This window comes from Marmota marmota, unplaced genomic scaffold (genome assembly GCF_001458135.2).
Source record: "Marmota marmota marmota unplaced genomic scaffold, marMar, whole genome shotgun sequence".
NCBI classification, from domain to species: Eukaryota; Metazoa; Chordata; class Mammalia; order Rodentia; family Sciuridae; genus Marmota; species Marmota marmota.
In genome coordinates this window covers 35,344,700-35,358,921 of record NW_025999932.1, presented here as the reverse complement: position 1 = coordinate 35,358,921, position 14,222 = coordinate 35,344,700, and the positions used below count along the sequence as shown (strand labels likewise).

General features: G+C 45.5%; 1 protein-coding gene across 6 annotated transcripts in view; it reads right to left on the bottom strand.

Annotated features, from left to right (window-relative positions):
• The window catches only part of Atp7b (ATPase copper transporting beta), an 85,332-nt gene that overhangs the window by 12,743 nt on the left and 58,367 nt on the right, over positions 1 to 14,222 (bottom strand). For 5 of the 6 annotated variants that reach the window (XR_007346764.1, XM_015484250.2, XM_015484249.2 and 2 more), the window contains 8 exons: positions 13,429 to 13,590; positions 10,868 to 10,944; positions 9,157 to 9,331; positions 7,350 to 7,583; positions 6,571 to 6,662; positions 2,581 to 2,708; positions 2,317 to 2,471; positions 1,996 to 2,130 (listed from right to left, as the gene is read on the bottom strand). Coding sequence is in view for 5 of the 6 variants with exons in the window: in XM_015484250.2 (XP_015339736.1) it covers positions 1,996 to 2,130; positions 2,317 to 2,471; positions 2,581 to 2,708; positions 6,571 to 6,662; positions 7,350 to 7,583; positions 9,157 to 9,331; positions 10,868 to 10,944; positions 13,429 to 13,590 (1,158 nt within the window). In the remaining variant the exon portion in view is untranslated. The remainder of the gene's footprint in view (positions 1 to 1,995; positions 2,131 to 2,316; positions 2,472 to 2,580; positions 2,709 to 6,570; positions 6,663 to 7,349; positions 7,584 to 9,156; positions 9,332 to 10,867; positions 10,945 to 13,428; positions 13,591 to 14,222) is intronic. The other variant, XM_048800887.1, reaches the window with a different exon arrangement.

Here is a 14,222-nt window from a genome sequence, read left to right as displayed (position 1 = left end):
AAGAGATAATACATTCACTTAATTACAGTGAAAAACACATTTTCTACATCAAGGATACAAACCACAATCTCTTTACCTTCCATCTATACTTTATTCTTTGATTTTAAAAGATAGGATTCTAAAATAAGGTAATTATGAGGGGCATTTAATTTTTATAGCAATGGTTGTATTTAGGTAGAGATTCGCACTAAGTTATGATGTGATTTTTAAAGAGAGAAAGATGATGCAATTTCTCTCTTTCTTTCTTTCTTCCTTCCTTTCTTTTTTTCTTTCTGTACTGGGGATTGAATCCAGGGGTGTTTAACCACTGAGCTACATCCCCAGCCCGTTCTATTTTGTATTTTGAGACAGGGTCTAAGTTGCTGGGGGTCTTGCTAGATTTCCCAGTCTGGCCTTGAACTTGCCTCCTGCCTCAGCCTCCCAAGTTGCTGGAATTACTAGCATGCACTAGTATACATGACACATGATGTGATTTTTTTTTTTTGTAAACCCAGTAATTCTTGTCAAAGTAACATTTGGCATTCTGGTGACATGGATAGACTTCTGGGGATTTGCATGAGCCCTTCCCTACAGTGATGTTTGTGCGGCAGAGTGATGAGAGAATTTTAAAGGAACATGCAGTACCTCATTTGCCAGCATCCTCCCTGATTTTGCAGATAAAAAAAAAAAAAAAAGCCAAAGTAAGATAGAAAAGCATGGAACAGCAGAAAGCCACATATTCCAACTTGTTTAAGACTGAGTCTTCCCACGGCCACATGCCAATGAGCTATTTCCCCCCCAGCAAAAGCAGAAGTTTTTGGCAATCAGGTGTGTAAGCAGCCACTGCCAAATTCTAGAAATACATCCACAGATTACTCTTAAAATCACTGAGGTCTCCTTAGATGTCAGAAAGTGTTTAACTTGGACTTTTTCAAATTTAAAATAGGGAATTTGAGGGGAAAAATGACATTTTAGTAAATGACATGTACCTTAAGAATATCTGATATACCTTCAATTCTGGGCAGAAAGTTTTAAAAAGACAAAAAAAATGTATTCCATATTTTTAGCTTCTTACTCTTCATCTCTAAGGTAAAATAAGCTTTGGATTGGTTAGGTATGAGATAAGGTAAAGCATTGTTCCACCTACTGGGCAGTTAGCCAATACTGCTCTATGGGTCACGAGATATATATATATATATATCTTTGTAGCAGGGGCCTGTCCTCAGTCTTACACAATAGTGAGTAGCATTCTGGGTTTGTGCACAGACGTAAGTAGCATCCACCTCCAAGTGACATCTACCTCATTCACAAAAACAAAAAATGTGTCCAGATATTACCAGATGTCCCTGAAAAAATCACTGATATACGTAGTTTAGTTTCTCAAGCAGATAAGGGTTTTGAGGAATGGATAGCATTTTTCACATTGCTTTTTTTAAGTTCAATAAAACAATATTTCCTAAGGCAGCCTTTTTCACCCACATTTTTAAAATTAAAAATGCTTACTCTATTGCCTCACATACAAAGTTAAATAAATATTTGTTGTTAAAAAGCTCTGCTCATGTTGGTATATAAAACCTTTCAATAATACAGGAAAATATCATCGCTTGAAAAAGTGGGAGACTGAAGATGGTATCCATGGATGTAGATGGCAAAAAAATGTATTTTTCTTGAAATCTACTCAATGCTATTATCATGCCATCTAAATTACAAAGTGACCTATCTTAAGACTTAATACCTCAAAACTAAGAATTGAACAATTCTGCATACTGTAATGCGTTAAGCAGCATAACCGAGAGCTATCTGTGAGTGGAAAGCAAACAGCCTCTGAAATAAAAACCTACAGCAGTACAGTGGCTGACTTTTTCCTACCCTGATTTAGATTTTGCTGTCAATAAGTGAAGGAAGCAAATAAGTAAATGATTAAAGCCCAGTGAATCTAAGACATGAAAGATTAGGAATAATGGCAGTGATTGTTTGAAACGCAACAACCCATACTGCCCAAAGCATTCAACTTACAGGAAAGTATTTCTGAACAACACCAAAATCGATAAAACCGATTATAATCCATACCACCAACGTCAAGGTTGAAATGATGATGATAAATGGGACAAAATATCCACTAAATCGGTCAGCCAGTTGCTGAATGGGAGCCTGTGAAAAGAACATGGAGACCATGGGAAACTGCAGCCTAGGAAGGCACAAGACACCATGAGCACGGTAAGGACTAAGACCCCCAGCTCCTCTTGGCCTGTGTTTACTCATGAGTCACCACTCAATTTACTGATTCTATGGGCCTCTCAAGCTAACGTTATGCCATGTTTTAAGTGTCTTCGTTACCTTTGACATCTGAGCCTCTTCCACCAATTTTACAATTTGAGCTAAAGTGGTGTCGTTGCCCACATGGGTGGCTTTAATGAGCACAGAGCCATGTGCATTGATAGACCCGGCGATCACAATGCTCCCAGGTTTCTTAGTGACAGGCATGGCTTCTCCTAGAGGTGGGAGAAGAAATAACCATCACTCCCTCAGCCCCATTCCACATCATGTGGCTGGCAAACACTGTGACGCCCGCCCGAGGGAACGTGAAACATGCCACCTAACCTGTGATGAGGGACTCGTCAGCCATGGTATTGCCTTCCAGGACCTTCCCATCCACTGGGAATTTTCCCCCAGGGACAACCTTGATGATATCACCCCGCTGCACCAGCTCCATGGGCACTTGCTCCTCTCTGCAACAGATGCCACTCAGGTCACACACAGTCACACACATTCTTGGTCTGTCACCAGGTCAGATGCGAGACCAACCACTGGACCAGTCAGTTTATACAGCTGGCCCTCTGCATCTCAGGGTTCTGTACCCATAGATTCAACCAACTTCTCATCAAAAATATTCAGGGGAAATAAAACTTTGTGAACATGTACAGACTTTTTTCTTGTCATTATTCCCCAAACAATACAGTATAACAATTATTTACGTAGTATTTGCGCTCTGAATTAGGATCATGAATAGTCTAGAGAGGACTTAAAGTATAAAAGAGAACACATAATATGCAAATATAACTCCACTGACTTAGGAAGGGGCTTGAACATGGGCAGATTTTGGCATCTGAGGGGATCCTGGAACCAGTTCCCCACAGGGAGCCAGGGATGACTACACTTGCTTCAAACTGAGCAGCAGATGGGGCTGCGCTCAAGAGCAGCAGGTGTCGCTGTCACACTGAGCAACACAGATTTCACCCTAAGACATGGGGAATCACTAAAAGACTTCCCACCATGGAGCGATACAACCAGACTTGTGCCTTCAGAAAGCTCACTGGTTTGAATGTGGAAAAATATTTTGAAGAAGGCAAAGCTAGAAGCAGGTGGCTAATGAGGGGACTGCTGCAGCACTTTGGGGGAGAGTCCGTGGTTGCCTGGACAAGTGTGCTGGCCATGGCGGGGCCAGGGATTGATAGCCCTGAAGATGGAGGAGCAAGAACCAAGAGGCCAGATGTGCAGATGAAGGAAGGAAAGGGGCCACAGAGGCAGCCAGACTCTGCCCTGGGACTGTGTGGTGGCCCCAGAGAAAAGGAAGCATCTGGAGGGGAGGGAAGGAGGGTAGGCTGGGCTTGAGCCCTTGTGAGCTGTGCAGGGGAAAGTTCCACCCAGCAGCTGGGTCCTGGGGTCCACACGGCTGGGGTTTGGGGAGGTGATCTTTCCCAGTGACATCTGTAACGCAGTTAAGATGTCAAGGACAGTGAAGAAGGTCCAGAAAGGAGACCAAGCAGCAGCAGGGCAGCAAGGGAAGGTCCAGAGAGTCATACGTGTAAATGCCCCATCACACAGATCTGGGGTAGAGAGGAAGGGCAGGTATAGCTGCCACAGGGATGGAGGGAAGGAGAGGCCCAAGCCTTGTTGAAAGGAGCCAACCAAAAAGAAACTCCAGTAGTCTTCAGGAGGCACCAAGGAACCATTCTTCTAAGCAGGGACCCAGAGGTGGGAGGCCCCTGCAGGAGGCAGAGGGGACTGCAATACCTGGCACCCACCATGCGTCACATTACAGCATGGTCAGCTCCTCAGGAGAGGCCTGGACTGTTGCAATCCAAGTGACAGAGGGAGGAGACTAGGGTGCAACCATGGGCCTGCAGCAACCTGTGAGGAGGGCGGATGGGCATGGCCTCCCCAGAACTGCGCAATAGCAGTGTTAATGAATGTGACCAGAGCACGTAGCCCATTCTGGGCAAAGTCAGAATGAACTCTGATCTTCTGACTCCCAGCTTAAAAACTGGTACCACCCCAGTGTGATGCCAGTAGTCAGGCCCACAGGATCACCATCTTTAGAAAAGAACTGAGTTATGGCAAGTATAGCCCATGTTCCTTAGGCCTCTCAGCTGGCTCGCACCTCCTGGCAAAGATGTTCAGATCATTGGAGCTGCTACAGTGGGGGCCGGGCCGTCAGCAGCACTTCAGACTGCAAGAAGAGGCTAGAGGCTGGGTGGTGGCAAGGTGAGTCCCAAGAAATGGAGCTGTGGCCGGCTTTGTTCACACACCGAACACTTTACTCCTCAGAAACTCTCACGCCATTAATTTGTAAGAGAAAAGAAAGACATCAAAGTGTGTGAGACCGTAGAGCCACCAAGGTGGCCAAGAGTGTGGGAGCCCAGCAGTACCAAATGCTTATCCCACAGAATCCCCTCAACTGGGAGACAGGGTGGCGTGGTAGCCAGTAAGGTAGCTCTGTGCCTCCGGGGGCCTGATCCCAGCTCTGCCATGTGCCTGCCGGTGGACTCTGGGCAACTTACTTCACTTCGCTGAACTTTAGATTCTCCCTTGTGAAAATAGGGATAATGACTGTACCTGCCTCACAGGAGGGTCACGGGGATTAATTTGTGTTAATTAGATAATTAGTGCTGAACAGCATATCTGGTATATAGTATGGAACCAAATCTCAGCTGTTATTATTATAATTATGATGCATAATTAAAAGCCAGCATCCGGGGCTGGGGGCATGGTTGAGTGTAAGCTTAGGGTGTGCAAGGCCTGAGGTTTGATCCCAAGCAACCCCACCCCCCCATTTCCCCAAAAGCCAGTATCCAGAACAAAACTGGCACTGCTGGGCTTCAGTCAGCCTGCACCCCGCGATGTCTCTCTCATCAGCTCTTCCACCCCAAAGGCTCACCAAGGGCTGCTCTGCACCAGCCCAAAAAGCCTGTCAAGCAGCAGAGGCCCTGTCTGAGTCCCCAGTGGTCAGTCATCACAGGCACAGCTATGGCCACTGGCCTTGGCAACAGGAGGATGTGTGGGAAGTGCATAGTGGGGAGAGGGATACAGAGCTTGTCTGTCTTAACAAGGAAGACTCTGGAGTGAGTCACCCCAGATAGAAAGAATCAGCAAAGATGGAGATACCAGAGACCACAAAGAAAAGTGGCAGGAAGAAGCTCCTAAGCTGAGACTGAAGGAGAGTCCCCTCTCTGTCCACTGAGACGGGGTGCCATGGCGAAGGCCAGTTTGCAGGGTGAAAGGCAGGGAACTGCCAGGCTGTCTGTGGAATGCCTGTGTCTTCAGCAATCAGAAGTGAGATCACAGGCTAAAGGGAAGGGAGGGGCCACAGCAATGTGAAGAAGGCCTATAACAACCACTGCCCAGAATATATAAAAGAGGCCAACCAAGGAGACAGAAGCCTTAATTTGTGCTGGGCATGGTGGCACACGCCTGTAATCCCAGCAGCTTGGGAAGCTAAGGCAGGAGGAACGTGAGTTCAAAGCTGGCCTCAGCAACTTAGTGAAGCCCAAAGCAACTTAGCAAGACCTTGTCTCCAAATAAAATATAAAAAACGAGCTAGGGATGTGGCTCAGTGGTTAAGCGCCCCTGGGTTCAATCCCTGGTACCTAAATAAATAAATACCTTAATTTGTAAACATTTCCATATTATTAAGTGCTCTAAGAGTTGAAATGTGGAAATGTTATGAACAGCCTAGATTATATCCTAATCTTTACCACTTAATTCCTATGTAATCCTGGGCCAGCTGTGTAGCCTCTATGAACCTCAGTTTCTCATCTATAAAATAAGAGTAATAACAGTCCCTTTATCATAAGGTTTGCTTTTATTCCTCAAGGGATGGGGCTAGGTTAAATATAAAGAGGTTAGAATAGTGTATAGCAAACAATAAATTTTATAGAAGTTTCCAGCAACGATGACAATAATTATTTTTAACATCAGGCAACCTTACAAGGAAGATAGATACCACTCCCATATCATTCTTTGGCAAGATGAAGCCTTTCTCTCACTGCTTATCTCAATCCTCCAGATCTTGCAAGGAAGACAGAGTTCACATTCCATGTTGTCTGTGAAGTATCCCTGTCAACCTTTAACCTTCCTCTTCTAATTTCTGGAATACAAATAGTCTATGCCTCTCATTTGCCACCGAAGACACAAACACCACCTCCAACTCTTGCTGGTTCTTTACTTCAATGCCTTGTTCACATAATGGGTTGAGAGTGTCCCTACCCACCCTCCAGGGTCTTGTGCAGGGCCACCACACGATGGGTGATGGCTGTGTAATATACAGGTGACATAAACAGATCATGAGCTCTACTGGTGAACCTAACTCACCTGATGATTAAGTTATCCTCGCCCAGGGTCACCACTGTGGCTTCTGTGGCTTGGAGAGACATGAGTTTGGCAAGAGCTTCTGAGGTTTTGCTCTAGGAAATAACCAGAGTGTAAAATGAGAGCTATGTTAACTGCCCAAACCCAGACTGACATTCAAAGCTGGTGCACTAGGCAGTCACAGAAAGGGGCTCCCCTAACGTGGGCATACCACGCATAGGCCAGGGGGGATGGGTGGTGCTCAGGCAGCCACATGTTTTCGCCCCCCTGAGTGCGCAACACTTATGCCACGACTGTAGTTCTAGGAACTCCATTTCAGGTTCAAAACGATATCAGTCTGCCCTGCGGCCATTTTCTTTTCAGTTCCAACTAATTTCTTTCATGAACTGAGTCCCACTTTTTTATGGGGGCCATTACAATGCTAGGTTCAAAGCAAGATGTTAAAAATGACAAGACCTCAGAGTGGAAGTATGGATTTCTAACTAATAAACTGTCTACTCGGGCGCTGAGAGACCACGTGGGCCCTGACCTGAAGTTCAGTGTTCTTTCCATTACACAATACGCCTGAACAAAGGTTTTAATAATTAACCAGATTAGCTGGGATTTCAGAAGTAGCAACCAATTTGAAGATTAGTGACCGCAGCACCTAATTACATGGTGGTTTCAGATTTCAGCCTTTTCCTGTGTGTAATTAGCAATTCTCAACCCTGCATTCAGATGGATACAGATCTGTGTTACTGAAGGACTAATTCTTTCCTTAACTAGAAGCTACATATATCTACCTTTGCCACGTGTTCCAGCCACCGCCCTAGGGCAATGAACACAAAGAGCATGGGGGGCGTGTCAAAGAAGGTCACAGGGCTCTTCTCAGCCTTCTCAGCAATTGCGACCACCAGGATGACGATGGAGTAGGCATAGGCGATGCTCGTGGCCAGTACGATGAGCACGTCCATGTTGGCCGACTTGTGTCGCAGAGATTTGTAGGCCTGGACGTAGAAGTACCACCCACCGAGGAACTGGAAGACAAGGAGAGCAAAGGCTGCTGACAGCCAGCAGAGAGCACCCTGCGCAGCCGGAGCCTGGAGCCCCTCAGGATGGCAAATACGCGAGGTGGTGTGTGCACAAACCTGACATCCCTCATCCTCAGTGACTGACATTTTTGAAATATACTTTTTGATTCAGGCTACAGAAATGGATGATCAAAGTGTGTGAAACCTTTATAAATGTCCATCCACAGGAGAATGGTAAAAATGGTTCATTGATCCTGTGGAGAGAGCTAAGCAATCTCTAGAGAGAAAGTGGTATATCTGCAAACCACTGGCGTAGAAGACGTCCGGGAAACATGGGTAAGTGAAAAGACAGTACAAGAGAGTATCACATATGATCCCATCTCTGTTATAAGCCTGTGTCTGTGTTATGTGAACATGTACACACACACACACAGACACCCAAATGCGTGTTTTCTCTACACAGATGATATCTGGGAAGGTACATGTCAACTCCTAATGATACTCCTAATGATCCTAAAGGTGAAGTAGTATCTTCCCCTTTGCTTCTGATACCTCAACATGGCCCGAGTTGACAACAATACAATAAGTTTAAGTTACATTTGCTATTAAAAAGAAACTATTAAAAAGTAAATTCAGCCTACAGATGCCTGTAAATAGTCCTAAACATTCCAATATTAACTTAGGAGTTCAGTTTTATACTCCAAAATATATGCGTAGAGAGTACACTTCCCACCAAAAAATGGATCACCACCATAAGTGGATGTTCCATGAAGCCAGCTTCTGTTGAATTACAATTTGCTCATAGATAAGAAACACATCTTTACTTTGCATGATAGAATGTTTAAGAGGGTCATGAGCTCTGGGGGCTTCAGGCTGCTGCTTCTAATGACACAGGTAAATTAAGCTAAAGAGGAAGCAAACCAGGGACACATGGGGTCACCAATCTTGCTATGGAGGAGACTGCTGTTCTAGGGAGGTTTCAATCACCTGCAATCAATGTGAAACTTACAGTGAAACTGAGCCACTCACAGTTCTCCACATCAAAAAGCCCTGCCCCTCCTGGCTAGTCATAAGATGGAAATAAAAGCAGTAAACAACTGGAGGCAGGGCAGGCAAGACTAATAGTACAGCTTTGGGGCTATGTTCTCAGCTTCTGGGCCTCAGTTGCTGCACCTATAAACTGGAGGTCATATATCAGTTGTGTGAAGGCAGTGTTAGGCCTAAACATCTCCCAAATCTCCTTGCAATGATGTTTAGACCTTTAGATTATCCCACAGATGGCTGGGTCAGGGAGAGACTCCCAGGCCCCACCTCCTGCCCAATCCTGTCCCCTGGTGCATCACTAGAAGTTGGGGGTGCACCTTTTTGTATCTTATCTGTGTGGAGAAAACACACACCTATGTGTATGTGTATGTACATGTTCACATAATACAGACACAGACTGTTAATGGGAGTGTGGGATCATATGAGACACACTGAAACCAAGCTAAAGGGTTGTGTAGAGCCTAAGTAGGCAGAGCATCCCTGGGGCACACACACTCATGGGGAGCAGAGGTTTGCTTGGCTTTCTAATACACACCTGGACAAAGGTACACAAGATGAAGAAGATGAGGTTTAGGATGGACAGCCCTGGAATGATATTGTGGTCCAGGACCATCACTTCTTGGGAGTCCTTGCTGGGGATCAACATGTAGATCATTATACCCATGACCGGGATGCCAAACACCAGGCTGCACAGGAAAGACTTCTTCCACCTGGAAGCCACACAGCAACACAGACACATTAGACAACATTTATCACTTGGATGATGGGCTGGTCCCACCTGAGGACTTGGTTTAAGATGTGCCTTTGTCTCATGGCTGGGACAGAGCACCAAGGTCAATCTAAAGGCCTAAATATTGCTGCAAGGACTTCTGAGAGATGTTTAAGCCCAGTCTTGCCTTCATATAACCAATAAAAGACCGCTAATTTATAGGTGCAGCAACTGAGGCCCAGAAACTGAGAATTTAGCCCCAAAGAGGCTAAGGTCCTCCGTCTATGGCTAGCTATAATTGTTTTTTTAAAATGCAATCTTATATAAATTCCCAAAGAAGGAGGCAGGGGAAAACCCCTAGGCAGAAGCAGTGTATTATATAAGCTCGCTTACACATGCAACTTTTAAACAACTATTTAAAATAAAGTCACTGAGAACAGTAAGGCTGTCTTGAATGCAAAAGTCTGAAATTGGGAGTCACAAATGACAGCTGTGGTTTCTTGTTATCTGTGACATAAGTGAAAATTCCAACCAAGCAGGCTGGAACCTTAATTTAAGGCACTTCTACATCAAGGCACCTTAAGCAGGGCCTGCAAACCACCAGCCTGTGAGACCCAAGTCCTGTGCACTCAGCTGCTGCCCAAGGCCCTGGAGAGTCCAAGTCTGCTTGCTTTCCAGATGCCTCACTGCCCCAGGGATGCCAACAGGACCAAACCACACGCCTCCCTGCTGGCCCCTAGAGGACCCCTTGCCCCACAGACTCCCTCGGCCTAGCACAGCTCCACTCATTCCCTAAGCTTCAGCTCATGGGTCCCCTGCTTGGAGCTTTCCCAGACCTTCCCAGAGTCCACCTAAACCACTGCTGTCAAAGCTCACTCATTCTTTGCTTGCCAGATCAGGAACCCCTCTGAGGCAGGGTCCACAGTCTATTAACCATCCCCAGCACTGGTCACAGTGCCCTGCATACAGCTGTAGCCTTTAAGTTTGATGAAAGAATAAGGGAGTGGCCATCTGAAACAATAAATGACTCTTTTAGGTCTCCTGCTTCTCTGTCCATTTTCTTTCCACTTGGCCATGACGACTGTCCCCAGATCCTAGTTCTAGAACCTCTGCCAACAAAGTCTGAAAATACTGTAAAAGAAAAACCTGGCCCTCAATCCCAATTAAAGCATTATCCAATCTGCTAGGTGGCTATCAAAATTAATTTAAATCAATTTTAAATTAAATTTAAAAAAATTCATCCCCACAGTCAAACCAGCTGTATTTCAAGTGCTCACTAGCCACATGGGATACTGGCCACTATCAGTGCACACACAGGATGCTGCCACCATCGCGGAAACTTCCACAGACAGCAGTGCTTCAGAGGGCTAACGTCACAGGGTAAAGGCAACGGACCCAGGTAGAAGTCACCCAGGGAAGCAAGGACAGCAGGGACACCAACAAGCCACGGAGACATTTGCACAGGATGAGCCACAGTCAGAGGAGAGGGAAAGACACATAACCAAGAGCTACAGTTTAGCTTTCATATTCTACCTACTGCTTTATTTCCATCTTGTGGTCCAAGTGATGAGCGTTGGGCTTTCTCTGGGACAGGGAGGCATGATAGCCGAGTTCCTTGTTATTAAAAAGAGAGGGGCAGGGAACAAGGGGGGAAAGTACTTGTTAAAACATGCATTGGCAGAAAGCACTTTACAGCCCTGGAAATTAGAAAGCAAATCTAAAAAGTGCCTCAGAAGATCAGTGGGTTTTCCTCTCACAACCTCTTTACCCAAATTGGCCAACAGACCCTGTTCAGAGGTTCAGCACCAGCTTACACTGAGCGACCACACCATCTGTAAGGAGATGGTGTCAAACGGTGATCCCTGTCCCTGCTGTCAGCAAAGGAAGCAGGCTCTGGGAAGTTAACCTCGCCAGGCAGCCCCAAATACCTTTGGGGTCTAGCACCCTCACTCCACACACGGGGACAGCGAAGGTCAGAGGGGTTAAGCACTTTGCCCAAAGTCATGGCACTTCTCTGAAAAGCTGGATCCAGAGCTCGGGTCTCCAGGCCTCCGGACCAGGCTCCTCCTCCACAGGGAACTTGGCTCCCCCTCAGCATCTGGAAGCACGGCTTCTGCTGGGCCCCACAGAGGCTGTGCTCAAGCACTTCTGCCACCACTGGACCTGTTTTATCTCTGACCCTCCTTATGAGGACACCCAGGGAAAGCTGTCAAGAAATGTCTTGTGGGGCTGAGGCTGGGGCTCAGCGGTAGCACTCTTGCCTGGCATGTGTGAGGTACTGGGTTCGATACTCAGCACCACATATAAGTAAATAAAAAATAAAGGACTATCAACAACTAAAAAAAATAAAAAGAAAAAGAAATGTCTTGTTAGTCAGCACAATATAGAGTGGGGCCCAGAACTGTGCTGTGACTTGTACACAAATACTAAAACTCTTAGATGTTCTAAGACTTTGTGAGACCAATGTTTTTATTACTAATATCGGTCTAATTATATTGTGAAAAAGTGCTCCAGAGATACAAGCATAGAGACCAGGCAATAATCTAATATTCTACTATTCCTCAAATAAGGATAGAGAGGGTGATGCTCACAGGCTGGGGAGAGGCAGACAAGGGCACTAAAAATCAGACAGAGATGGATTCAAAGGCAACACCTAGGATTCTCCTGCCCAACTACCCCATCAGTCTGACTCCTCAGCATCACCAATGCCACGTTATTACTGTTCCTTAAGATCCGTGGCATAGTAGAAATAGAAAGGCTGCTGAGCTTGGAACTGTGAGATCTGGGTTTGAATGCCATCCACCACCTGTGAGCTGGGTACTAGTGAGCAAAGTCCTTAACTTCTCTGAGGATCCTTCCTCATTTCATGAAGCAGCCATGCAGACGGCCTCCAAGGGTGAGGCATCCTGAACCTCAGCAGCACCAGCAGCAGCACTGCCAGTTCACAAGGCTCTGCTGGCCATATGACAGAAAACACCTCTCTATAAACACATGTACACAATGAATCAAAGATGAAGGATGAGCTGGGCGTGGTGGTGCACAACTGTAATACCAGGGGCTCAGTGGCTGAGGCGGGAGGATCTCCAGTTCAAAGCCAGCCTCAGCAACAGTGAGGTGCTAAGCAACTTGGTGAGACCATGTCTCCAAATAAAATACAAAATAGAGCTGGGGCTGGGGCTCAGTGGTTGAGTGTTCCTAAATTCAATTCCCAGTAGCCAAAAAAATAAAAACTAAGGATGATATAGCATTAAACATGATATGAGATTATTTCATTTCACAAGCAATTTCATTAGTAATCGTTCTTGCTAAATTTAATTTATCCTTACCAGCTGTTACAAAGTTAAATTTGTTAATTTTGATTAGCTTAACCCACTCCTATTACCACTGACGCTCAGTCTAGGGTATAACACAGCCCACAAAGAGGAAACAGTTGGTCTGTGGACAAACTGAGGGAGGTAGAACAGGCATGAGAATTCTGATTTTCCAGAGCAAAAATGAGCAAACTCTTAGGGCAGGTCCAGCAGAGGGACAAAATGTGGTATAATTCTGTCCAATGCCAACATTCCTTTGGTATAAAGATAATTGGCACAGACATATTTTAAAACTGCAATTACCCATTGGTTCCGGAGGCTGGAGGATCACGAGTTCAACATCAGCAACTCAGTGAGACCATGTCTCTAAATAAAATATAAAAAAGGGCTAGGGATGTGGCTCAGTGGATGAGCGCTCCTGGGTTAAATTCCTGGTACTAAAACAACAACAACAACAACAACAAAAAAAAAACCCTGCAATTAAAATAATTTAACCCTATATACCACATTGATCATGGCAATACTCACTGTTCTCAGGGACTATCTGAAGCAATAATGTCTTTTCCCCCCTCATCCACATCTCTTTCTTACCAATTCACTGATATTCTTCCTCAGATTATTTGATAGTTACTGACCTTCCCAGATTAATTTAAAATGATTGACCTTATTTCCACAGAAAAAGCTGATAGATTTTAGTGATTTTCATTCTGCTTATCTATACTTTCTCATTTTTCTTCAATGACTACATATTACTGTTTCTTAAAAAAAAATGAATTGAATGAATTACCTCAATAATTTTGACAATATCCCGTGGACCGATAATTTCGGGATCAAACTTCACATGGGCTTTGCTGGTGGCGAGGGCCACTGAGGCATAGGTGATGCCGTTTGTCCTGGTGAGCCTGGACTCTATGTTGTGAACACAGGAAGCGCAGGTCATCCCTGTGACCTGCAAGACAGGAGAAGAAACTTCCACAGGCCCAGGAGCCACTCAGGAAATTCCACCTGGTGACATGCCATCATAGGATGAGGCCCTTGACTGTCACACCTGCCCTGCCAGCCTTCCCATCCACAGCACCTTCTTGAGACTCTGGATGCCCACCTCCAAACCCCTGTAGGAGATGCTCGCCCTTAACCTTCCTCAGTGGCTCCAGGGTATAAGCGCTGCTTCTTCCCCAGCTCAGGCACAGGACACAGCGATCATTAGGCAGATGGCAACTGACGGAAGTTCAACTTCTGGCTCTGACAAGCATGTGCTTTTGAAGCCACCCTATGCTCTACCTCAGATTTCTCACCAACAAGATAGGGACAAGAACCGCCTCTCAAGAGTAAGGTGACATACTTCTGCCAAACCTTCTGGATTCCTGAAAGACTTGTGCCTTCCAGCTCCAGTGCTCTGCTGGTGATAAGGGGTCTGATGGCAATGCCTCATTATCAAGAAGGAAGAGACTTAGGAAGTGACCAGTGGAGGAGATGGAATCTGAAGTGTTCAAAGTATGGACAGGGTTTTGAACAGGTGATGGTAAGGGTAACATTAGGAGGAGTGAAAAAGGCAGGACAGTGCAGTGTTCAGGCATCCAC